Genomic DNA, 27,517 nt, shown 5'->3' with positions numbered 1-27,517 from the left:
ACATGTAAAACATATCAAATTTTACATTTACAGAGTGGATTATTATGCACATGCTTTATTAACGGCTTATTAACATTTATACCTACAGATTTGGGGATTTGTTAGAAACTGAGCAACCCATGAACATTTATTAATGTTTACCCACATTTATAACTGCATTATTATCAAACAGATAACCAGCTAAGCACCTAGCAACATTCTTTAACCTTATTATGAGTGTATTCTTACTGGTTCATATGGCAGTAGCAAATTTATTAACCATCAGTAAAGCCACCGAGTGCCTGAAACAAGATTTAAAAATACAAGCATAGTATGTGCATTATAAACCCACTAATAGGGACTGTATATGTCAAAGACTTTAGAGGTCAGATATTTATGAGTGCTGGTTGTAGGGTTGTGCTCCTCAGGATGATAAAGGCATTTTACCAATTTACATTCCACATCACATTTATTTAAAGTCTATAAGACACAAACATTGATGTGACACCCTGCATATGACTGCTTCATGATTCTTAACTCTCTCAGAGATGGCATCATGCCAGCTGTCTCCTCCTCTTCACATTCACAGTCTCCTTTGCTGCAGAATTAATTTTAAGAGCTTATTGATTGATGCTTGGCACTGTCTGGCCCCTGGCTACCTCACCGAACATAAAAGCCCCAATAAGTCCTTTAAAAAAACTTGTCTTTCCTCTCAGTTCATACACTTAATAAAAGCTGTATTGATTTTTTCCCCCCAAACAGAACACTGAGTTACTGCTTGACTAGAGATGCGTGGTTTATCTACAGGAGGATGTTATTCCCTGAAGCTTCAACAAGGAATGTAATACATATCCAAGAACATTAAATATAAGATAATTTTAATATAAGGCAATGAAAGAAATCACGTCATACAAACAGGTTACACAGAAACCCCCAAAAACAGTTATCAAAAGTATATCATATTGTGGCTATGAGTAATTTAAAACCCAGCCCACCCCTGATGCAACAACTTGTCAAGCTGAATATTATAAAGTGCTTTCTCATTATTTTGTTGTATGCAATCATCACAAAGGCAAAGTCATTACAGTTTTCTGAACATGTACCTAACTGACCTCTCAGGCACTAAACAAGCCTACACAATATTTATTAGCCTTCTAACTATTCGCAGCAGTCAAATGAACCCATACTGTTTTAAGAATCTCTTCAATTACATGATTTCCCTTGCTTTGCAACTGTCATATTTAAAAAAAAATGCATCCAGCAGTAGGGTCCATTTTCAACATTGTAAGTCAGCATCTTTCTCCTTCTACGGAACAGTCAGTTCTTCCCTCTAAAGAAAAGAGGAAAGAAAAAAGTTAATCATTTTTTTAATTTCATGTTTTGGTTCAACAAATACCAAATGGTAGACAAAGAAAGACAGTCACTTAGATGGGATTTTAATTTGTAATGCGTACTGCATATACAACAGCAGACAAGCGGTACCTTCTCCATATACCACCAAACCACAGATATAATGCATCCCAATCCCAATTACTGCAAGCAACAACATGCAGAGGGCAACATGAACATGTTGGTGACTGCATGAAGGATGGAATGATGCAAGTATTAATTCCTGCTGGTTGGAAAAGACGGATGAATGGAGAAAGAGAATGATAAAACAAACTGCAGAAAAATAAAGAGATGAAGTTAATGGTATTCCAGGGCCTTGAATTTAACACAAGGAGTGTGACTGACAAGCTCATCGGACATAGATTATTTTCAATCAACTAGAGACACCTAGTGGTCAGTTAATGCAAAACACTGTACTGTCCAAACAGGTCCTCCAAGTTCTTTTGTCTTTTAAAAGATAGAACATCTATTGTTTCTTTGAATATCACATTGACCCTGGAAATCTGGGGTTAAAATGTCAAAAGAAGGGGTCCAAAAGAAGCTGGCAAGAAAAGATAAGGCACTGCAGTAAGCAACACTATAACATGGCATGGCAGGAGGGATGCAGGGGAGAGATCTGGGTTGGAGGGAAGCACACCTGACAACAAAGGTTCCCTGGATGAGTCCAAGACCTGGTGAAGATGAAGCCAGGTCAGAAGTGTATCTCTTTCCTACACCTTTTTTTGTCTCTTACATACAAAGACAACCATATTCACACATCCATACACATCCATCCAACCTTCTCTCAGAACTCCTCAATGAAACTAGGACCTCAGGGTGACAAATATAAGGACCGGCAAGGTACTTTTGGATTTTTTTGTATATTAACTACAAACATACCACAGTTAGTAGGTCAATTTCATAACTTCCAGGCAGCCTTTGATTCAATTCATGCCAGTTGTGGATGTGAATCGGGCCCATATCCTAAATGCAACCTTATGCACATACCTATGTACACCGACCAGCCAAAATATTGGCAAAACATTGATTATTTTGTTATAATGCAATGTTCTGCTGGGAAACCTTGAGTCCTGACATTTATGTGGATGCCATCTCATGTGCTCCACCCACCTAAACACCGTTGCAGACCAAGCACACTCCTCTCATGGCAACACCACTCCCCAATGGCAGTGGCCCCTGCAGCAGGAAAACGCACCATGTCACACCGCAAAAACTGCTCACGAATGGCCTAGGGAATGATACGAAGGGCGTTGACCTGGCCTCGAAATTCCCCAGATCCCAATCTGATCGAGCATCTGTGTGACGTGCTATTACCTCACCTCGCGACCCACAGCACTCAAAGGATCCTCCGCCAACACCCTGGTGCCAGACACAACAAGACACCCTCCCTGAGATCCTGTGTCGCTGCCTCAACAGGTTAGAGCCAAGTCCAATCTGGGGTACCTTTGTGGTACCGACATGTCTCACAGATGCTTGATCAGACTGGGATGTGGGGAATGTGGAGGCCAGCTTGACGCCTCGAGCTCTTCGTAACTTTCCCCAGGCCATTCCTGAGGAGGTTTCGCACTGTGACATGGTGCATTGTCCTGCTGGTGAGGCCACTGTAATCAGGGAGTGCCGTTGCCATGGGAAGATGTATTTGTTCTGCAATGGTCTTTGGATAGGTGGTGTGGGTCAAGTGGCATCCACATGAATGCCAGGACCAAAGGCTTCCCAGGAGAACATTGCATTGTAACAAGATGATCAATGTTATTCACCTAACCAGCCAGTGGTTTTAATGTTTGGCTTATCAGTATATTTGGATATGAGCTGAGACGCATTTAAATACAGATAACACAACCTGTCCTTAGCTCACTGTGGGAGATGCCACCAAATAGTAATGACTGGGTGTAACACACACTGTCACATGTCAGGCTACTAAGTGTGTAAATAACAGCTGTCTTTCATTGCTGTGCATTGAGTTCTTGAAAGACAGAACATCCTGGAATGGAGTCAGTCACTATACTACAACTGGGTGAATAATAGCGATTTCTGAAGAGCACGCCTGCAATGACAGTGTAGTCATACTGTAGTGTTTACTCAGTGCCTCTTACTGCAGAGAGCCGAGTGATGTAAAATGAAGGTTAGATTCAAAAGAGGTTTGAAACACAACCTAAGGCCTAACAACAGAAAAATCACTAAATTAAAAACTGCAGATTCTATTTTTCACTTCTTCTTATATTGACTCATAAGATTATAAATATCTGATTCATGCTGTGGACCATGCAGTTAATAAAGGCAGCAGCATCTAAGATTTAAACATTAACACAAACTACCACTCACAGTCAAAACTTAGTTCACATGATTTTCAACATCAGGCAAAGAAACACTAAAAGGAACAGGGTAAAAACTGCCTAGGATCATTTCCCTTGAGGCTGCCATTCAGTAAGTGGACTAACTTATCTTGCAAGAGCCACAGGTGGTCGGGTGCGACCGGCTTCCTTTAAGTTTACTTGCATGACAAAGGAAGTTGCTCAGCAAACTGGAAACGATGCAAACAATGTAGCTGCATTTGTAAGGGCAAATTTTTCTTTACTGTTTTGTTTAAAACAATGGCAGACCAAGAAAAAACTTGCTCTGCAGACAGGCTGCAATAATGAGGAAGCAAATCCTCGGGGCTGACGAGGACATGGCTGAACAGGTAAGATGCTTCTTTTATTATGTTATGCACAGGCAGCTCGGCACTGAAGCACACAAGCCTTGTTCGTATTAGTAAATATTGTGAGCATACATCTTGGCAGTAAGCCTTGCTGTGCACTTCAGTCTTTACAAAAGTGCTGTGTTGACTTTGTCTTCATGAACTGGTGGTAAAAAAAATCTTATGTCACAGATACATGAGCGGTGAAGTTCCTCAGAAACACACTGAACCTGTCTGAATGTGGAAAGCTCCAACAGGAAGTACCACTAATGTGCTTTGAACTCTCACCTCATAGGTAGTTCCTTTCCAGAACTGCCTCATCTCTCCCCTGCACCCAGCCACTATGGCGGAGGTTATCAGGGTGAAGGGCACCAGGTAGAGTAGGGCGGGCTGGCCCATCCCTGTCAGCAGCATCACAGCAAATGTCACTATCATTCCCAGCAGGTAGGCTACAGGGAGAGGGAGAGACGGACAAAAACAAACACAGAGGGAGACAGAAAAGGTAAACCTAAAACTTGCACTACACAAAGATACAATCACATCTTGTATCTACTGAAAATCTATCAGCAAACTGCTTAATATGGGAAAAGAAAAGACTAGAGACACCTAGTGGTAAACAAAAACATGTCAGCATTTAAGTATAAAAAGACTCACAATTTATCTTCTGACATATGCATATCTATTACACATCTATTAACATTAAATGGGATAAGATGTATATTTAGTTTTGATTAATTTCAGTTACTTTACAATTACAACATATGAATAACATAATTGTATTTGAGTTGTGATGTACCTATGCAGCAGCAGACAAAGTAAATCTTCTTGCTGCTGTTGATCCAAACATCAAATCTGCTGCAGTAGGCCACCAAGAGACCTGTTGGACCAATGAGGATGCAGAGGTTGAGTAAAACATCACACTGCAAATGCTTGTCTTTATTTATTCTTTCTTAGCTCAGAGGCAGAGCTGACATTTGTATTTCTGCTTTTTAAATGTAGCTGGTTTTGGTACTTTTAAAGCAACAAGAAAGCAACACATATGACATTCAGACGAGCAAGTAACTTCAATAACACACCTTATCCAGACTGCATTTTTCTCTATTAGCAGCGGGAGAAAAATTGATACAGCAATATTTTTGTGTAGCAATATCATATTGTCATACAAGGGTGGGATAGGATGAGTGTCATTAAGATACAGACAACAGTTTGTTAAATGTACAGAGCAACTATTGTGCTTGCATCCACCACCTCCTACAATGTTCTGACTAATAACTCCACAACCATGAAAAGTAGAGGAGTGTGTTTTTTTTTAACTAAATAAGTAAGTACTGAACAGTGCACATCATGTGTTTAGGTTTTCCCTCTTTTCCTCTATGGTTTCTATGAGTTGATATAATGTAGCTAAACTGACTGGTAATCAGCAGCCATTGTTTTCTGTATTTAAAATATGCACCAGGAACAGTTTAAACACTGACAGCGACACTTTAACCTCACCTGGAACAATAATGTCTCCATAACCCAGAATGGAGAACTGCATTCCACACAGGTTCTGAGCCCAAGCTGAGAACCGCGGGACACGCATCACCACTGGCAGCTGAGAAAATAAAACATTAAAATGACGTTATATGTTTACAATGATATCAAGTGTGACAGCAGAATTATTACGCTGTATGTAACCTAATACAGCACGCTGTACATTGTATTGTACTAACTCCATCTGTTTACATTCACTTAATTTCTGTTGGCTTTCCCAATTTGACATAATGCTCTGTCTTGATGTTCATATAATTAATATGATGCCAACAGATTTTAATTTGAATTTTTTTGCCACAGGTGTTGGAAATTAACAGTTTACTTTGAATGTTTTTGAACTTCACCTGAGACCGTTTGCTTTGATTTCATTTAAGTGGCTAAGTGTTAGCAAACACATACCTTTTTGTTTAAAGTAACCTCCAAGACATTAACAACCTGCTGTTTCCAGAAATTCACACAAACATATAATGGGAACTTTTTACACAATAACCTGCTAAATACAATTTTGCTGTGAGTACACAGGAATGCTGCTCGTGTAACATTTCCCAGGAAAAAAGAAAATCCAGGAGGAATCCTGGGAGAGACCCTGCTTCAGCTATTCACTAATGGCTTAACATTCCTCACTGAAACCTCCGGGTACCTCTAACTGAGGAGCAAAAACACTGACATTGGTCACACTAAAACTATGTTTTACTCAGATGAAATATAAGTACAGAAAGTTTTCTATAAACAAACAAAAAACTGATCCCCCTGAATATTAAATCACAAACAACATGGGAACACTGCTCCTAAACGGATTCAGCCTGAGTAGAAATACTGAGTTCAAAATACAAACTCAAGTAACTTATCAGCACACATCACCTGACCGTCATGAGAGTCTGCATGGGTGTTTCTTTCCCTTGCATCACATTTCCCTTTTGCGTGGGGTTTCAGTAAAAGCATATGTGTATCCTGCAAGTACCTTGCTTTCATATGGCGGCTGACCACAATAGAGAAAATGAAACACAATTGATCCAGAACTTTATTATATCTACATACGGTATATAATTTATTTATTTTTTTAAATTTGGCTGAAAGAATGCGTTTGAGTCACCGCTTAAGTACGGCATTTTTATTACTTGCTTGCTTTCTTTAATCTCTCCTGTTAACCACATTTTAATAGTCAGTGTGGGAGTATCTGGTTGATACTTTCCTCATCAGATTTTTATCACATAGCTGGAAAGCCTTTATAAAAAGGGGAATTCTGCAAATGAGAATCTACGTCAGACTAAACATCTACAACCCCAATCCCTTCCCACGCACCTCAAGCTGTAGCATTAAGAAAAGGAGTGGGAGGTTAACAAGTCAAGCCTTACTTTCTCAGAGGGAGCCTGGGGTTCAGCAGGGACCTCCACCATGTTACCTTGCGTCTACGACAGAGCCCACCCAACCCCAACGCACAGTTAGTCAATCAGTCTATCATTCCCCTGTAGGGCATCAACAACAAGCAGTGCAGATCAGCCAGGATGTTAATAAAGCCAGCGCAAACATGAAGGGGAATTCCACCAAGCACAGCTTTTAGTTTGTTGTTCAGGACTTAGGTGATAAGGCTCCAGCACTCCTACATTCACAAACTCCTACACACTGCTCTTCTTAAACATAAATGTACTCCACCAATTTATTTATTCACAGAACAATGTTTCAGTATTTAGTCCCCCAATTAAGGCCCTGTTTAGATGACAACGGTTTCTCTAAAAACGGAAAAGTCTGTCCTTTGCATTTAAAACTTCTGCGTTTATATGAAGACGTTATTGAAACGATCCCCGTTCACACGGAGCCGCACAATCTACTGGAAACGCTGTAGTATGCACGCCAGGCCGATGGGTGGCAGTGTAAATTTGCAAAGCAACACCACGGCATAACGCCATGTGCCTGCGCTGAAGTGCCTTCCTCTACAACGCGGTGATTACATACCAAAACAAAGAAGACACACTGGGGAAAGCATGTACAGATAAATTTATCTGGATGGACGACGAGGTGGATTTGCTACAGTAACAGATCTACACTTCACTTCAAATCAACAGGGTGAGCAGCACAAACAGAGCTTAGCATTGTTGTTGTGACCGCCAGCATGCCTAGTGACTGGAACCGTAATACGCATGTGCGAAAAGTCTCCGTTTTCAGAGGAACTGCATATTTCAAGTTGACATGACAACGGAGACGCTGCCGTTTCCAAAAAGTTGCACTCTGGAACCCGTTTTCAAAACGTTGCATTTTCAGGCACCCAAAACGCCGCTGTCGTGTCAACGATCAGCCAAACGCAACTAAAATTTACCGTTTTCAGTTGAAATCGTTGTCGTATAAACGGGGCCTAAGCAAACAAGTTTGGGCAATCAGCACTCAAAAACAATTCTAGGTCAGTACAAAGTGCCTGAGCTGGTTTCAAAAAATGTTTTAACAATGATGCGAACAAACATAAAGCATTCATTCATTTCTGTTGTAAATCTAGATATTCAAACTAGTAAATGAATTAATCAAAGAATTAATGTGGACTTTGAGATTTTTTACAATTGGTGGAGTTCCCCTTCAAGGTAGGAGGTGATGCAGTGAGACTTACCTTCTCTCCAGATGCATCTGGGCCCAGGGCAACCTGCACCATAATGCTGACTCCATTCTGTAGATAGAGAAAGAGATGCTGAGCATTCATATCATGTTACTTATCCATTTGTAAAACCATCATGCATCACACTGAAACACCAACGCTGCAAAAATATCACATGATACTAGCATCTGTATGTAGTCGTGTGCATGTTTCCCTTGCAAATCATCACTTCTTCACTTAAATTAAGCTTGTGTACATGGGTAAAATGTTAACTCAGTGCCAACACACTTTAAGTTCAAGTCCCACTGATTGTCACACACATGAGTGTGTGAAATTTGTTCTCCGCATTTGACCCATCCCCTGAGGGAGCGGTGAGCAGCAGCGGTGCCGCGCTTGGGAATCATGGGGTAAATCAGTAGCAGTTAAGTATGCGAAAAACCCTACCATTCCAGGCCTGAGAAAAAAAAACAAATAATGACAAAATAAATAAATGTACTCGTACCTTGGTGAAGAAAGGAGTGATGAAAACGAAGAAGACGTCATACACAAGCAGGAGGCTCAGTAGAATCACACAGATCTGTGCAAATATGAGGAAAATCACAGACTGATTCCAGCACTGATAAAATTGGGGAAATATATATTTTAACATTCCACTGCTTTATCAGGATTGCATGCATTGCTTGTGATGGTAAATGTGTAGAAGTCTGTCGTCTGTTGCAGATGCAAAGATAACAAGATCTCGGCCAATGGGACAGTGCGTAACATACTACTGGCAGAGGACAATGAATATAAAAATACATTTCAATAGGTATAAAATTGAGAGTACAAGTAGTCATTATGCCTAACAAAGTACAAACAAAACATCCCCTGGAGTAAGTAAAGATAGAATAATGAAAGAAGAGAGTGTGATTCTCAGAGACGAAGGGCTGTTAAGAGTTACCTTGAAGTTGGACAGTGAAATGGTCTTCATGAAGTTGAGGCAGAAAGCAATGCCAAGGAGGTCCTGCAAGATCCATATCCATCTACAGGGACATGAAAAGCTCTTTTACCTTGTGTTTTAACCTCAGCATTTGCATTTTTAACTTCAACAAGAGCAGTCTAGCTCTATATAAGGATACAGCACACAAGGGAAACGCATGAAGTTACACACTATTACAAATACTTTCTTTCGTTCTTTCTTTTTTTTTTAAGATATTTTTTGGGGCCTTTTTTGCCGTTAATGGACAGCACAGCTAAGTGTGAAAGGGGGAGAGAGAAAGGGGATGACATGCAGCAAAGGGCCACAGGCTGGACTCGAGCCCGGGCCGCTGCGGCAAGAGCCTTGTACATGGGGCGCCTGCTCTATCCACCAAGCCACCAGCACCCCAATTACAAATAATTTCTGCTATGACTCATGACACAAAGTCGAGAGCAACATAAATGGACGACGACTGATTTTGCAGCCATATGTTTGATGACTTACCATGAAACTTTAATTTATAATGTTGTTGACTTTTACATTCACAAACTCAGACTAAGCTGTCATATTGTGTAAATTCTAGTAACACTGACACACATAAGGTACTTGAGTTGCAATAATCCTGTTAACACAACACATTGAACATCACTGATTACATTATCATTTATTATTAATATATAATTTAGATGTTTGCTTACCGAAACATAAGTCATCCTTCAAATTTCATAGAAGACATATTTATTCTGTATCTTAAAATATGTTTTCATCAATATTCACACAGCACCATGCTCCTACGTTTATTACTGCAGTCAAAAGTATGTGTCACCATTGAGACATAATGTCCTTCATACCTGCTTCCATGGTGATGGACAGGAATAAAAAGCCCTGCAGTCTTTCTGGCGAGTTCACATTTGGCTTTAAATATACAAAGCTTTAACAAATAACACTGGCTGGGGTAATGTAATGTTTGAAACACTGCTGCTGCTGTGTTTAGTAGAGATTTTTCTGACCAATAAGCTTTTCCTGCTTCACCACCCAAACAGTACCCTGTGGTGGGAGCGCAGCCATGTCTGAGTGTGAGAGTGAAACAAACAGGATTATGGTTGTGTGTTTTGTGTGCTTGTTTGCCCTCACAGTACCTGTCTTCATTCCTGTAGACCCCCCAGACCACGGCAATGCCTATGCACACACTAGCCAGAATGAGAGACCTCACTGAGAGGTTGCAATTTCGGATAGAGAATCTAGAAAAAGACACAGACAATAATAATAAACAGAGACTTTTGGCACTTGAGGCTTGTCTGGTAGGGAGTGATTCAGAGACAGACATGTTAACACAAACAGATCTGTTTCACATCCTCCCACTGTGACCACAACCTCTGTCTTGTTTAGACTGGGAAAAAGTTACAGTATTTATGGAGAAACCAAGAAAATGGTAAAACATTCACACATATTCACATATACTGAGCTGTTTTCAGGTAGTATTGGCACACATCTGTTCAGGCTGACATTGTTATTGCTATGTTACCAATTTTTGTAAAGAAATAACACTGTCTGCTGGTCTTAAATAACACCATTATCGCTTATATACTTGCCCAACAATGGTGGAATGTGTGTGCGTGTGTGTGTAAACTTTTTTTGAAAGAGTAATGCCCATACCTCCCAGCGGCACAACCAATTTTTTCCAACACTGCATCTAGACAGCTGAACAGTGCAGAGGCAGACGCCAGGCAGAATATAGCAATGATGACGTAAACTTGGGGGAAAACGAAACACAAATCACATTAACATAAATCAAGATATAATTACTACTTTGGAGAACACAAGACCTGTTTTTTGTCTCACTCACTCACCAAGGATGTTGTAGAAGAAGTACATGAGGACCAGCATCCCACACATCAGGGCAACAAAGATGACCACTTTGAGAGGAGAGTACAGGGAGAGCTCTCCGCTGTCTGCTTTGCTCTCTCCCCCTCCTCCCCCCGCCGCACCACCATTCAACCGGTCTCTGCCACAAACAGAAAAACATTTAACTATTTTTGTATGTATTTTAGGCTCATTGTTTATAAAACTGGTGGTTCTTGGAAAAAACAGGGGGTGGACCGTACAACTGAATGCAATCTGATATAATAGCACCACGATAAATATAACCTTTGGTTAAGTACTGTATGTATTGCTTGTTGACAATGCCATCAACTGTATGTTAAAAACATATTCTAACAATCAGCCCCTTCAGAATGCTGCAATGTCACGATTGCAACTACTGTAGTCTCTCGCATCATCAAACTCACTTCATGTTTCTGGTGGTAAAGATGCAGACATGTGGACAATAACACACTCGCATATACCAACAAAAAATTACTGCTAATGAGCGTGCAAGGAAATTCCCCAATATTCTGCCCGAAAGCTGAAGTCAACAGCTTTGCACCGCATGCAATGTTGTGATGGAACACTTTTCTACTGCAAAACAGTCTGAGAATTTTTTTTTTTTTTTAGAAAAGCTGCTGTTAAATTTTAGGCCACAACAATCCCAAAAAAACCCTGCAAAATCCTGGAGGGACTGCTACGCCGGAATTATACATTAATCTAATATGTTCTCTAGTTTGATTTAATCAAAATTTACAGATACTAGGGCCGTAACGGTACATGTATTTGTGTCGAACCGTTCGGTACGCAACTTTCGGTTCGGCACGACCCTGTACCGAATTATTGGGCGCAGGATATTATTTTATTTTATTTTGTTTTATTTTAATTCCGTTTTTGCGAGCCGAACCATTTAAAATATCTAGTTCCCCGACGGTCATAATTGAGTGACGGACCGAGTCCGACCGTAAATCTCCGCTTTCACTTTGTGCAGCGCATTCTCACATTTTGACAACATGGCAAGTGAGCCTGACGAATCTGAAGACCCACCCGCAAACCTTAAGTCCTCCGTTTGGGAACACTTTGGTTTCAGGGTAAAATACGAAGATGGAAATAAACAAGTGGACAAGACAAAAGCAGTGTGCCAACACTGCAGAACAGCGGTCGGTATGTACTTGGAAACACGTCTAACATGCTAACGCATCTAAAGCGACACCACCCGAGTTTGAACATTAACCGGCACAACTAGAAAAAGCAATCTGGTGCAAACTACGATATCGTCGTCATTTAAAAAGAGAGAGCGTTTCCCTGACCATCACGCTAAAGAAATAATCAACGCCATTGGAGTTGAGTAAAATTGTTTAAGCTGCACTTTAGATATAAGCATGTTTTGTTTACTGCACTTTAACAAAGTGGGAAAGCTAAGTAAGTTCCTAGTAAAACTGAATCTGAGCAGGCTTTAAAGCTGACCAGCTGCACTATACTTTTTATTTTAATTGAGTAAAACTGTTAAAGCAGAAATTTATTTTTATATTTTTCATTCAAAAAATGTGTTAAAAAAACAGCAGGATTTTATTTTTCACTTTTATATTTCTATTTTCATTCAAACAATGTGAAAAAGCAGGATTTTATATATATATTTGTTTCATTCAAAAATTGTGTAAAAAGAGTTAACTGCTGTGGTGGTATGTTTTATTAAGGTTACCAATAAGTAAAAGATATTTAATAGTTGTCTATTTTTTCATTACTGTACCGAAAAAACCGAACCATGACTTGTGTACCGAGGTACATACCGAACCGAGATTTTTGTGTACCGTTACACCCCTAACAGATACTGCTCTGTATGTGAAGCTGATGCTGTAATATCACACCTCTCACAGGCCCCGCTCCAGTAGCCGCCCAAGGCGACCGTGATGATGGCAATCAGCAGCATGACTCCGATGCTTGCATCAATCTTTGAGTGAGGTGGAGCATAGAGCTTCACCTGCATGTCTTCACCAAACACCTGAGGACAAACAAATAGCATAAACATTTAATGTTGCATCAAGTTTGACTTTCATCAAAATGAACTTTATAAAAGGGGTGGCAAGACCAAATTCAGTATCAGCAGAAAAAGTAAAGACCAGCTGACCTGCTTTGCTTCAAGAAAGTCCCTGTGCCTCATAAGAGCCAGAGGAATATGGACCTTTGCATATTCAGAGTCATTGGCTGATGGCGTGATCTGAAGAAACAAGAAGTACACAAGAGATTTTTACAAATACAGTTGATAAGACTTAAGGAAGTGTCTTATCTGGCCTTCAGTGAGTAACTTATTGTGTAATATATTGTCAAGTAGGCATAGAAAAGATGATGCATGAAACCGATCATGATGACGGGAAACAAGAAAATTTGTTTTCCATGGAAAATATATATTTCGATGGAAGTCCCCACATCTGCACCACTGGTGGATCACTTCCCTTTTTTATGAATCACTTCTGCATGTGTGTCTTATAAGTGACATTAGGAAATCCTGACACTGTTATCATGATCAGTTAAATGTCAAATCACATCCCTGTATGTCTACAAACAAAACACAGATTGATGTAAATGTCCTACCAATAATTTGGTGCTAGCAATGAGCAAAGTTGTCGCTCCAAGGCTTTGAGCAACCATAGCTTTCTGGCTGAAATCACAGTCCCCCCTCATCACCACGATTGCTTTGTCCTTCACCACATCTGGACTGACCCCAGAGCTATTACACAGCAGAGTGGATGTCAGATTCACCAGTGGATACTGCAACTGGAAAAGTGAAGACAATAAGTGATTAAACTGCAAATGTTAAAGTGCAGTTCTGCATTAACCAGAGTGGTAAACCAGGCAGCCACCAGGTTGTAAATACAGGATCAAGTGACATTTTTAAGTTCAACTATGGCACACATTGGCATCGTCCATTTCTGTCCTGATGTCAGAAACATAGAAAAAAACATTTAAAAATAGACAAAAAAAGACAGAAAATAGAACAAATGACTTAAGATATCAATAAAAGTCAGGGTTACTTGTACTTTACTGTTCTGATACTAATAAGTCCAAATCAGAAACTAAAAAGGTTTGAAAAACTTACAGCAGCATCAAGGGTTTGTGACAGGGGGGTCCAGGAATGGTTGTAGACGATGCAGTACTCCTTTTCTGTACTTCCATTTGAGATGTGCAAGATCGCCTCTTGGCAGTTTATCTGTTGGGAAGAAATATTAATCTCTTAAGCTCCACATAAACTCAAAAGTGAAGAAAATATCTTAACCGGACCAAACAATGTAAGATGAAATTAATGAATCAAACTAAGACACTGTGTTGGGCAAAGGAGTGGACAGAAAACAGCAGATTAACGGCACCACTAAAAATCATTCAAATTAAACCATATGTGAAAAAGAAAAAAAAAACCTGTTGATTGTTAACCTGCTTACAACTCATGTCCACAAGTCCACAACATGAGACGATTTGTCTCAAATATATAATGCTTATATTTTAGGAGTCAAACAAATTGCTCTAAATTGATACTGGGTTAAATCTAATGTATTTAAAACATTGTAGTGTTCTGAGACATTGTTTCATAATCGTTTCCATGGCTATATTTTATGTAAAGTTAGATCCAGCCCTAACACTGCCACATATTCCTTTATATGCTGTCATTTCACTTTTAAAACAACAAATCCATGCAAACTGAAATGTTATATAGACCAGCCTGACTTGAAGTCATTTAAAGCTTGCAGAAGACTTTTGTTTTCCTTTATCAGTTCTTTTCCCATGATAGTTTGTATCCCAAGTGGTAACCAAACACTGTCCAAAGACTGTACTGTGATCATTAAATTTCTCAGTGATCAATAAATCTGTCCTCATTCCTGATATAAACACTTCCTTGTTGGTGACGTTCAGGGACGTCAGGGAAATCACCCTCAGCCTGCCCACGAGTTTCACTTCTGTGTAACGTTAAATTAGCTAAATTAGATTTTAACAGCGTAATTTAACTATAGTTCTGGAAACTGTTCCCCACGTTAACGTCTTCCCCAACATTTCACATTAATTCAACACATACATTCATTTTCCAAGCTTGAACCACACTAGCTGATGCTAGCGCTGAAGCTAACGCTAGCTCACTGACAGCAGTCATTTGTCTCGTTGTGTACCGGACAACACGGCGCTTCTGCTACACATATTAGCACAGTGTGTTGACTACATCATAAGAATATAGTTTGGACAGTCAACAGCAGGGATAGCTGACTTGTTTTTCGACGATACAAGTTCAACTATCAGGCCCGTTTGATGCTGACGCATACCCAGTTTAGTTTCTGTTACTATCGTCCATCAACTTACCTGCGATGCCAAGAAAATGAGCGACAAAATGATGATCCCGACAGCTCTCTCCATTTTGGTAACATTCGTTTTCTTACGTAGTTCGGTGGCATCCGCATTAATTGACTTGTATATGGTACGGAGACACTTTTTTATTCGCTAAGTTACTCGTATCTTCATTGCTATTGTTTAGCTTGCCAGTAGCTGCCAGGTACTTCCTGTATTGGCTCGTGACACATGACACGCTGACCCATTGGTTTCTGTTTCACCCAACAGCGTCTACAGCAGCAACAGATACACTCTCCATTAAACGACTTAAAATAATACAGAGGTGAAAGCAGCAACACAAGTCATACACTCACATGTAAAATTAAATTAATATTTTTTAGCACAACCGGCTTTAAGTATCACAGCCTCAATATAAGGGACTGTTATTTACTTCTCAGAGCAGGGGTGTTTTTTTAATATCATGGCTGTCCCCAGTAAAGCTGGACGATATGGACAGAAATTCATATCTCTGTATTTTCAGGATGAATGGCAACACATGATATGTATTTCAGTGTTTCCTAAGCAATGGGCAACATGCCACATCTTGCAAGCCACATCTGAGATGTCACAACACTTTTATAAAAACAGACTGTGATTAAAATAAAATGCAAAGTCAGGAAATTGGTTTCCCTGTTTGAAAATGCGCAGCTGCACAACATGTAAATGAAAATTTATATAAGGCCTATATATTAATGCTTTGCACATAGCACTGGAGCTGCAGAGGTTTAAAAGCAAAACTATAGCATGAGTAGGCCTATAAAGTATCAAGTAGGCCTAAATCTATTGTAGTTTAACACATGTAAAAATTTTTGAGGGGGGAGTAGAAAGTCATTTTCCCTGGCCTTTCAAATGAATCCAGCACTGGAAAATAATTCAAATAGTTTTATTTATTTAGGCTATTAATCTTATTTATGCACACAGCATCAACAGAGGGAGGGAAGGAACAAGAGACATTTTGTCTGCATTATATACGTCTTGTATATGAAATGTCTGTGCTCTTACTGCATTTAAAAAAGAAACAAAAAAACAACACACATCTGTTGCCTTCATCCAGGTGCTGTCTCAGTGTCACACAATAGACTACAACTACCAAGAAGAACAGCGGTGTGCTATGATCCACCTCACACACAAACTAGCAAACAAATGCTCACCTGACACAATAAAGCTGCTCTGTCTCCCACACATGCAGCGCAGCACTGGGTTGCACATGTGCTATTGCGCTAATTTAATTCATCTCACAAACTGATTTAGCATAGTTCATGCAACATGTAGTCCAATGTGGCACTGTAGACTAATTAACAGACAGATTAAACAGAGTAGCTGTGCATAGCTGAGCATGTGAGAGCAGAGATGCACATTGGCATAACTTTCTGGAGGACTGGTGTTGTGTAACGCAACTTGACCCTATATTGATATCAAAGGTATTGTCAAAATCTGGCCTATATTATGCTTGAAAGTATATTGATCGTACTACATAGTCATTATATCGCCCAGCTCTAGTCCCCAGAGCTTCACATATATTTCTTTGAGCCTCCCTGAGTGACTGGGGTAAAATGCATGACCCTCCCTCCATGTTACGGCTGTGTATGTGTTCTGTGCTGCTTTCCCTTTTTCCCTCCCTTGTAGATCTGCTCAGGTGTGCTGCATTACCTGACATAGAGGAGGTGCTTAAGAGCTCCTGTGCCAGCAGCAGAGGGGAGAGGCTCTGGTGTAGGGACTGCTGGTCCTGCTGCCTCTCACCGTGGGATTTTTGTTGTCTTGTCTACTTGTTTTCCATTCTAATAAATCCCATGGATTTGATTGTTTTAATAGTGTTCATGTGATCATTATGGGTCAGTGTTTGGAGTTTTGTTCACCCCATACAGCTGCCTGAGCAGCACTGAGCAGATCTACAAGGGAGGGAAAAAGGGACAGCAGCACAGAACAAATACACAGCCGTAACACTCCACCATAAATAACCATATTTCACAGTTTCTTTGATTAATGGTGTGATTTTGGAGATTTTCAAAGAAAACATGGCTTTAACACCCACTTGCAAGTTTTGGGGTTCTGAGGGTATTCAAAATAGACACAGAATATGACCATTTAAAGTTGAATGTCCCGCCCCAAAGCCAAATCTGAAAACAACAGATCATTTTGTGTCTCTTTGAAGTAATCTTGTCTTTTTTGTTGTTGTTTTGATTCCCTTCATAGTCATTTTGTGTCTCTTTGTGGCTGTTTTAAGTATGTTTGTAGTCATTTTGTGTGTCTTAGTTGAGGTTTTGCCCATTTTTGTAGTTCTTTTGGGTCAGTTTAAAGTTCATTTGCATCTCTTTAGGTATTTTTGTGGGTCTTCACAGTTCCTTTGCATCTCTTTGCAGTCAATTTGAGTCTCTTGCTGGTCAGTATGTTTTAATTTGAGTGACATTTTGCAGATGAAGGCCGGATGGGACCATAAAACTTTAGGCCCTGGGGCCTGTGCTTGGTAGACCCGTTTAGTAAGCCATCAGAATCAAGAATCACTTGATGGTACTCGAGGGGTTGCAGTGTTGAGTATTATTTGAATGGTTTGTTTTTCCACACACTGTGCACTCATGCCACTGCTTATGATTTCTAACTGAATACTCCATATTCTGCCCTTTGCCTCTTTAGCTTTGCATGAGTAGCCTGTTAATGTATGACTCTTGCAAATCACCCATTCAGTTCAACATGACCATGGGTGAAAAAGCGGAAATGCTTTAAATGGTGATCTACCCTTAGTTTCCATCCCATACTCTCCTCAGTACCAATTAGCTAATAGCCAGTCTGCTCACTCGTCCAAGATGTAATCTTAACGGTTGAACCTGTTATTTCAAATTCATCAGTTTCGCATGTGCACGCACACACACACACACACACACACACACACACACACACACACACACACACACACAGACCATTTCTATCAGTGCGGTGATTTTTTTGAAGCATCATTTGGGTCAGGATGTATGTTATGGTAAGGTTTATTTGGGTAAACATGCTATCACAGTAACCATGCCAACGAGTATGTATATGTGGCTAGGTGTAAAACAATATTTAAAGTAGATTTCCCATATCAGTAGGCTGCAGAAATTTACAATTCCACTTGCACGTGCAGAATAATTTGAATCTTACCTGTGTCTGTTTCAATTCTCCCACACCATTATACAAATTAATTAGCAATACGCCATCTGTAATGTGATCTGAACAGCCGTCACTGCATGATTAAGAAGCTAAAACTAACCATATGGTAATGGATTTTCAAGCGTACATGGAGACTTCCTGGCTCACTCCCGGAGCTTCACAGCATCAAGACTTGAGATAAACACTGCAGCTGCCTCGCCTTGTGTGACCCTGACCTGAGCACCCGGCTGCTGCTGCTGGGCTTTTTGCTTTAAATGTGCCACTTTCAAATCTGCTGTCTTGCTAAAGCTGTCAAGGCACACTCTAACTGCATGACAACTGCTGCTAGATGATGACAGTCATGACGCTTTCAATGCATTTTGAGTGTACATTGTTTCAGATTTAAGAAACTACAACATGAATATCTATGTTGCTGGAATTTATCACAGTGCATTTTATGTTGTCTATTTGCACAAGTCTATTTGTAGAGAAATCACACATACACTCACACACATCCAGCGGAAATCTTTGGGTGCCATGTGGGGCAGATTGATTTATGCTGATTCCCTCTGGGTGCAGTTTCAGAGTGTCAAAGAAAAAAAAAACCTCTACAGAAAAATGAAAAAAAATATGTTGCAATGATGAACAGATTATTCACCATGCTTCTGTTCGCCTAATTGTTCACATAATGAGCAGATAGAACAAACACCTGAAATTTATACTGAAGACAACCAGTTGTTACAGAGAAATGTTGCTGTTATCATATTAATTCCTTTAGCATTTTTTCCAAAATGATATTCTGTGAAAGCCCATCTGTGTGACTTGTAAGCAACTTGAAATTTAAAGTACTCCAGCCATATAAATAACCTACAGAGATAATACTACAGAACACTTGCCGAACCAACTTGAAAACATCCACACACACAAAAACAAGTAAACAAAAACTAAAACCAAACTTGAGCAGAGAGAAAAGTCTTCTGATTAAACACAAACTTCATCAGTGAAAACATATAATATGCTCATTCGCTTTCTTTCCCAGAGAAAACTAGATGAGAATAGTGGCCAGCAGCCGCTCAGTTTATCTAATCTAAGCTAGTTTAGCTTAGCTTAGCACAAAGACTAGAAACAGGGGGAAACAGAGAGCCTGACTCTGTCCAAAGGTATTGTCTTGCTGAACTTATCTCCACAGCACTGTGTCAGCATTAGAGAAAAGTCTGGAAGCAATTACTATCATTCTGGTATAGAGGGGAAAAACTGTGGGTTGTTTGTATTTCTCTAAACCAATCACAATCATCTTTGTAGCACACAGATTGCTGAAAGGGAGGAGAATGCCATCTGAAAAATCCAGGCTTATACCCTCAGTCTACATCTAGTAAGACAGACGAGTCCAAAGGCATCTGAATCCACCGACCGGCACCTGTAAAGCTCAATAATTGTAATCTTATTTGTGTAATCACTACGAAAACAGAAATGTAAGAACAACAAAATGGGATGTGATTTGGCTGACTATTTATTGGACATGACTCACTGTAAAATGCTGAATATATGAAAGGTTGAGAGAGAACGTTTTTAATGATTTCTTCAATTGTTGTCAACACAGAGGCACCTGAATCTCCTGAAATGAGGCTCCTGATTGTGGTATGATGGAGTGGTGATAACAGAAGAAAACAGAAAAGATCAGTCTCCTTTAAGTGCTTGAATTCTCAGTGTGTCACATAGAGAAAAAAATATTAGTATAAGCAGTGTAACCAGTGACAATCAAGTGGTGAAGTCCCCAGATGCTTATTACCCCCACAGGGAACATTATGCCCCTGCTTGCCAAGAATCGAAGCTTGCCAGAGTTTTCTCCCTCATGTCGAACTCTCCGCTGAGAGAAAACAACATGTTCCTTTTAGGCTAATGGCACAACCGTTCTCTGCTGTGTGCTTTTCACATAATAGGAAAGGACAGACATTTCAAGCTGAGGGGACTATAATGAAGGTTCCAGTTGAAGAGATGACATACTGCTTCAGTGGTTCTCAACCTTTTTTAATGTTAAGGACCCCTAAATTGATACAGATGAGGTCACAGAGATCAAGAGAGGGAGTTCAAATATCTTAGGGTCTTGTTCGCGTGTGAGGGTAAAATGGAGCGTGATATGGATCGCTGGTTGGGTGCGGCATCTGCAGTGATGTGGGCACTGTGCTGGACTGTCATGAAGAAGAGGGAGCTGAGCTGGAAGGGGAGGCTTTTGATTTACTGGTCCATCTACGTCCCAGCCCTGACCTATGGTCATGAGCTCTGGGTAGAGACTGAAAGAATGACATCACAGATACAAACAGCCAAATGAGTTTCCTCCGTGGGGTGGCTGGGCTCAGCCTTAGAGATAGGGTGGGTAGCTCAGACATCCAGAGGGAGCTCAGAGTAGAGCTGTGGCTCCTTCGTGCTGAGAGGGTTCTGTTGAGGTGGTTTGGGCATCTGATCAGGATGCCTCATGGGCACCTCTCATTAGAGGTTTTCCAGGTACGTCCAACTGGTAGGAGGCCCCGGGGCAGACCCAGAACACCCAAGAGGGATTACATATCTCATCTGGCCTGGGAATGCTTTGAAGTCCCCCAGGAGGAGCTGGAAAGCATTGCTGGGGAGAGGAACGTCTGGGATGCTTTGCTTGGCCTGCTGCCCCCATGACCCAGCCCCGGAAGAGAGGATGAAAATGGATGGATGGATGAGGTCACAGATCAGATGAGATTTTGCTTCAGGGACCTCCATTTGGTTGTTAAATGATTTAGACCAGAATTCTATATTTTTCAGCTACAGTTGAGGAGATAACCACGGATTAAGTGAAACTTATTGAATAGTCAGTCTTATGACTCTTACTCACATTGGGCTCACTAGTGAATTAAATAATGAAAATAAACTATAAACCATTTTTTTGGCGACCTCCCGGAACTCCCTCAAAGATTTTGGAAAATGTAAAAGTGAATAAGTAAAAGTAAAAGTGAATAAACAACATTAAAGGGTCAAATAAATGATTTTTGTGTTTGTGTTCTTAATTCATATCTTATCTCTGACAGGTAATTAAAAACCGAGAGGCTCACAGGAAACAGAGCTTCCTGTGAGTCAACTCAGATAATAGGCCTTTTTCACCAAAGACATTCTGACATGTCACAGTAGGAACAACACAGGTGCACATAAAGACATTAATGATGGCTGAATTCCATTTAGCTGCTTTTAATTCTGGATCCTTGTATCCTGTAAGCTTTCTCATTGTTACTCTCACTGGGACACTTGAATAGAGCAGAGCGAGCATTATTAGTAACACCTGTGCTTTTCCCACGATAACAAGCCAAAATGTCTGCTGTGAGAAAGGCCTGTTCACCACTATGTTGGAGCCTCAGGGGCATGGTAGTATTAAAAAAATTTAAATTAGGTATCAGCAGTAAATCAGAACTGTTTGAATGTCAAGTGATTATCAAGCAAAGTGACAAAGATCATGGACTCAGCTGATTTTGGTATATTGATGATAGAGTTGTAAATTAAAAGAACGTAAAGCACACCTTGGCACATTTACAAAGGGGTTATCGTCTTGAACCATTATGACGTCAGTCTTGAAATGCAGACCGTGAAGAGGCCAGACTCCCAAAAGGGGACATGGTGTCAGCATCTGTGTAACATGTATGACTTTAAAGGTTCATCATAAATCCACAGTGGTTTTAAATACTCTAAGACACTGTGGAAATTCTCTCTCCATCCATCTCTACACATGTGAGGCTAAAACTAAGCTGGTCATGATACAAGGTAATCTGCCAATCGTTTTTGTGTACATTGCATTGCAGAAAAATTTGAGCCATTCACATACAGTCAACTTTCAACGGATTCACACAACTCACTCAAACTTTGTGTGCTTATTAGCAGACACAGAGCAAGAGGAAACAAACTTTCCAGTACCCAATCAACCAACATCAAGGCTCTTGAGACTGAAAGCTGTTTCCACTTGAGACTGAATTTCATTACCACCAAAATGTGGTGCACTGGTACAGAGGCACAACAAGTCACCACATAGACATAATAATAATTAACTGAAAAGCTTGAATGTGTACTTTGAAATGATGTCTGTCGCATTTCAGTCACGTTAAACTGAATGAGACACTAAAGTGTGATCCTTTTATCATCATTTTGTCTCTGTCTGTGTCGTATATTATGAAAGACATGCTGAATTTAGGATGATGACACAAAAGGACAGCTGCTCTGCTGTGAGGGATTTAGTTTTTCAATTGTGTGCAGAATTGTGGCTGGCCAGTAGATTGTGGGGAATATAGTTATGTGGGTATATACGGTGATGGTCATGTTACCATTAGCAACAACTGCATTTGGGTAATATGATCACATCCTAAAACAAACTGACATATGACCATTTAACAGCAGCAGCAACAACAGCAGCAGCAGCAGCAGCTCTCCTGTATTTTTTAAAGCTTATAAACACAATTGTGAACTGAGAACACAGAGTCGTGTTGTGTGACACGACTTCGTTTCAAGGGCTTGTGATGAATGAAGCAGGAAGACCAGTGTGACAAGTAACAACATGTTTTGGGTCAGCATGTTCCCTTCCTTCCTGGCGGTGAATTTAACACCACATAAATATCTTTTTTAAATTGGAACAAGGGAAATTAATCCATCCCATCAAAACAAATCCTGCAACAAGCATACAAGGTCATCAAAGAGGACCATATACTGAGTTGTCAGTCCATTGTGGGAGATTTTTTTTTTTTTTTAATTTTTTTAATTTTATTAATCCCCGAGGGGAAATTCAATTTTTCACTCTGTTGTCAATTACACACAGGTCCGAACACACACATGCACAAACTGGACCTATACATGCACTAAGTGGAGAGATGTCAGAGTGGGCTGCCCATGACAGGCGCTCTGAGTGGTTGGGGGGTTCGGTGCCTTGCTCAGGGGCACCTCGGCAGTGCCCAGGAGGTGAAGTGGCACCTCTCCAGCCACCAGTCCACACTCCATATTTTGGTCCGGACGGGGACTTGAACAGGTGACCCTCTGGTTCCCAACCCAAGTCCCTATGGACTGAGCTACTGCCGCCCCCATTATACGTCTAGAAATGTCAGAGTTTCTTATTATCCAAATGTTGAATGTTGTTTTTTTGCCCTTTCATTGAGAAAATGTCACTGGATTTAATTTTTAATTTCTGATCATATTGTAAATTTGTACAAGACGGACATCAGCAGGTAAAAACAAACTAGTAGTCATACTTTATACAGCACATTTCATAAGGTAGTTTACATAAGGGTTCATACAAATAGAAGTATAACTAGAAGTCAAGTGTACGTATCAGATATAGAGGTGTACAAATTACATTAATACGTAGAAATGAAAATAAATTCTGCAAAATAAAAGACAAAATAAGAGGACCAAGTATTAAAATAACAAAATTATAAGTTAATGAACTCATAAGCCAACAAACACTAAATCCACGATCACACATTCTTATGAAGTAGTGAAAAATGTTGCCTGTATAGCCTGTTAGAAGGTATGTGAAATAAAATGATGTTTGCCAGGGTTTCACACGTCCAACATCTTTACTTTACTTTATGACAAAAAAAAAAAATGTTCGCGACTGACTGATGCTGATAACCAAGGATAACTCTTAGTGGCTCATCCTGGTGTTTATACAGAAAACCTTGAAATCACACAGTCTCTAATTGCGAAAAAAATGCAATAACTCAGGCAACATTTAAGGTTGAGAAAACAGTATAATCATAGGGTACATATAGTAAACTGTCATGTTGTATAATACCTGTCACAAGATAGTTCTTGAGGGGTCATGAGATGATATATGGGGTGTGGAAAGCAGAAAAATAACATTCATGCATCTTAAAGGTCTCTTGTCCTAATTTCTCAAGTGCTGCAAACAGCACATTAAAATCACAATGGCACAAAACCAATCAGTGATAACAACACATTTGTTTGCATGAACAATGTGGATAATTGTCCCTCAAAATGAAATCATCGAGGGCATATCTCAGGTCCCACTGATTGCAATTTCACAATGTTTTTACAGAAGTTTATTAAATCATTGTTCAATTTCTGCGCTTTCAAAAGAACAGTGGCAGGTCCTTGCAGGGTCCTACAAAAATGTGTTACTGATTGGAAAGAGTGATGACCTCACCTGGCAGTTTTACTTTATACTTAAATAAGAAAAAAATCCAACGTAAACATACAAACCACCCAGCCTTTGGGAAAATAAGCAGTTACTTATCCAAATCAAATCACCGTCCACACACACACACACACACACACACACACACACACAAACGACAACAGCTACCCTTACTTTGAATAAATGAAGCTTCCAAGTTAAAAGCAGAGATGTAGAATGGAATTTAAATAAGAAAGATAAGAATAAGAGACAAAACCTGACACTGATAACTTTAAGAAATTCATCAAACAATAACCTCACCTTTGCTAGGCCATAGATTCCTCACTTTATTTCAGTTTCTCACACACACTTTTGTGGTTTGGTTGTGTAATTACAGCCTGATTGTGGCCGTCACTCTTCTCCTTTTGTATATTTACAGTGTTTAAAGGAGACTGTATAAGGAGGAGGAATGTGCTATGTACAGTAATTAATCCCTGCCACCTCTCTTTCTTGGCTTGACCCTGCATTTAACTTTCAGTGACACATTACCATGGAAACAGAGCCCAGCACTTTGATGAACTCTGATATATTTACTGAGTCCCTGTAACCATTTAATTACAGAAAGTAGATGGCTGTCAGAGGACAAATCTCTGCCTGTGAAACACATTTGTAATGATACATAAGATCCACGTGAACATGACATATTTTAAATGCTTCAAGGTAATTCCTTTTTTACTGTCTCAATTTATTTTATATGAGGTTTAAATAAAACACCATGCTCAAAATGTTCACTAACTGAGCATTTTACTTTATGACAGTGATCAGTCAGCGGTGCACTTGGTCATTAGCCATCATGGCTGATCCTCTACTGTCTACGCCATGAATAAGTTAACTACAGTAGCATGTCACCACATGAAAGACTAGATTTGAGGATTTTTCCAGTCAGAGCTCTGGTCTGTAGTTTGACATTGTTAAAGCAATAGTTCAGCATTTTGGGAAATAAACTTACTTGCCTCAAGTTATAAAGAAGATTCATACCACTGTTATATTTGTACAGCAACCAGCCGATTAGCTTAGTACAGCATAAAGACTGGAAACTGGGAGAAACAGACAACCTGGCTCTGTCCAAACTCACCAAATCCCACCTACCAGCACCTCCAAAGCTTACTTTAACATGCTATATCTCATTTGTTAATTCGGTACAAAAACCAAAGTGTGACAACAATTGTCCGGACTATTTTTTGGCCAAGACCAGTAATCTCCTGGAGTCTAAACTGGTTGCCTGCAACTGCTCCAGTCCAAGACATAGTCCAGCAAATAACCCCTGTAAAACCGTGAGTAGACATTTTTGCACTTTGGTTTTTGTGGACAAAACCAAACAAGATATAATGGGGTAATTGGACCTTGTATAGCACCTTTCTAGTCATCCAACCACTCAATGTGGTTTTTACACTATGAGTCACAGTCACTCATTCACACACTGGTGGCCGAGGCTACCATACAAGGTGTGGAATCTGACCATAAAAAGCCAGAGATAAGAGGAATGGTAAGACACAACGTAATAGTGAACCAAAATAAACATAGTATATTAATGATGTATTATGTTCACGATTTTGCACACACTCTCAACACAAAATTGAGACAATGTGAAAAGGCTATTCCAACAGTGTATTCATATAACCTGATAAAAAGAGGGACCTCAAATATGTCAACACAGAATATGTAAAATTTGTAGCCTATACAGTCAACATTTAAGCAGGATATAGGGAAAGACTTTTTTAATGATTTATGAGTGGACTTCATAATTTTCTCTGACAATGTGAACAATACACCATAAACTAAATTGAGTAGGCCTGTGTTTAGTTTGCAAGTATTGGAATTATAACAAAGACTAAGTCCGATCAAGCAGCCATGTTGGTGCCTGCTGATGCAGATGGAGCTGACAGAACCCTTGATCACCTTCCATTAACCCCCATCCATGATGGCACCCAGGAAACAGGAAGCAGAAGCAAAAGTGCAATATCATTTTCTCAATCATGTGCAATACTACTTCTCATTGTTATTTCATATTCAATATAACATTCATTATCAAGCAGTTTGTTTTTTCAAATCATTTTAGTTTATTTTTTAGTAACTCTTGAACTTATCTTACTCCTGTTGTTACTCTATTGGGCACTGGTTTTGCTTTAGCTCCTTGAAAACACTTTTGTCTGGCATATTTGTATATTTTGCCAGATATTTAATACTCTATTGTCTAAAATTGGCCTAGTAAGTGACCCTGACTTAGGGAACCCACTGGTTGTGTGGTTGTGTATCGTTAAAATTGTGGTTACTGTACTTAGTGTTACTGTAATTTGAAGTATTCTCTGGAACAAGAAATAAATAAATGAATGAATAAAATTATATTGAATCGAATTGAATTGAGCTGAGGGAGAGTGGAAAAATAACACGCTATTACACTATATCAAGCAACACTGGACACATTTTTAAGAATAAGAAACACAGCAAACCAATTAAAATTATATTTTTTTTATAAGTTGGGCTGGCTTGGAAAGTGTGTGTGTGCTAATTACTAAAAATGTGACTGAAATATTGTTTTGTGTCAACTACAGATAGATAAATAAATAAATGCTGAGTCATGCCTTATAAATCAATATCATACACACTTAATTTCTTCACATCAAGACACCTTTAGGAATTCTGAAATATTAACATTTGTTTTGCTTAGCTTTATGCTCTTTGTAACTTATAGTACCACAGTCTCTATAATCTTCAGATTCAGCAGACAGACTTGGGTCTTCTTGTTGGTTGCAGACATGTTCCTCATGGTCAAAGAGAATATTGATTTTCCAGCAGTAGAGTCTCAGCTGCCTGTGCCCTATATCTCATGAATCATGTCTTCTGTAACACTGT

At 39.7% G+C, this 27,517-nt stretch overlaps 1 protein-coding gene across 4 annotated transcripts; it reads right to left on the bottom strand.

Moving 5' to 3' along the window:
* Positions 1 to 840: 840 nt before the first annotated feature.
* Positions 841 to 15,531, bottom strand: sppl2a (signal peptide peptidase like 2A). 4 transcript variants are annotated; one of them, XM_033626546.2, is made up of 17 exons: positions 15,325 to 15,531; positions 14,078 to 14,188; positions 13,573 to 13,755; positions 13,109 to 13,198; positions 12,849 to 12,982; positions 10,968 to 11,122; positions 10,774 to 10,870; positions 10,257 to 10,358; positions 9,100 to 9,181; positions 8,662 to 8,736; positions 8,175 to 8,231; positions 6,934 to 6,987; positions 5,540 to 5,639; positions 4,842 to 4,922; positions 4,334 to 4,494; positions 2,006 to 2,039; positions 841 to 1,309 (listed from the first exon to the last, which is right to left on the bottom strand). In XM_033626546.2, the coding sequence occupies exons 1-17, from the start codon at positions 15,376 to 15,378 to the stop codon at positions 1,269 to 1,271; spliced, it is 1,611 nt and encodes a 536-aa protein (XP_033482437.1). In that variant the 5' UTR covers positions 15,379 to 15,531; the 3' UTR covers positions 841 to 1,268. The 4 variants fall into 4 exon arrangements, with proteins under 4 accessions (XP_033482437.1, XP_033482447.1, XP_033482456.1 ...); XM_033626556.2 differs by lacking the exon at positions 2,006 to 2,039; XM_033626565.2 differs by lacking the exon at positions 6,934 to 6,987.
* Between the last annotated feature and the right edge of the window lie 11,986 nt (positions 15,532 to 27,517).

Source organism: Epinephelus lanceolatus, chromosome 2, assembly GCF_041903045.1.
Source record: "Epinephelus lanceolatus isolate andai-2023 chromosome 2, ASM4190304v1, whole genome shotgun sequence".
Lineage (NCBI taxonomy): Eukaryota > Metazoa > Chordata > Actinopteri > Perciformes > Serranidae > Epinephelus > Epinephelus lanceolatus.
Note: the sequence above shows the minus strand (reverse complement) of the source record. Positions and strands in the feature narration are given on the sequence as shown.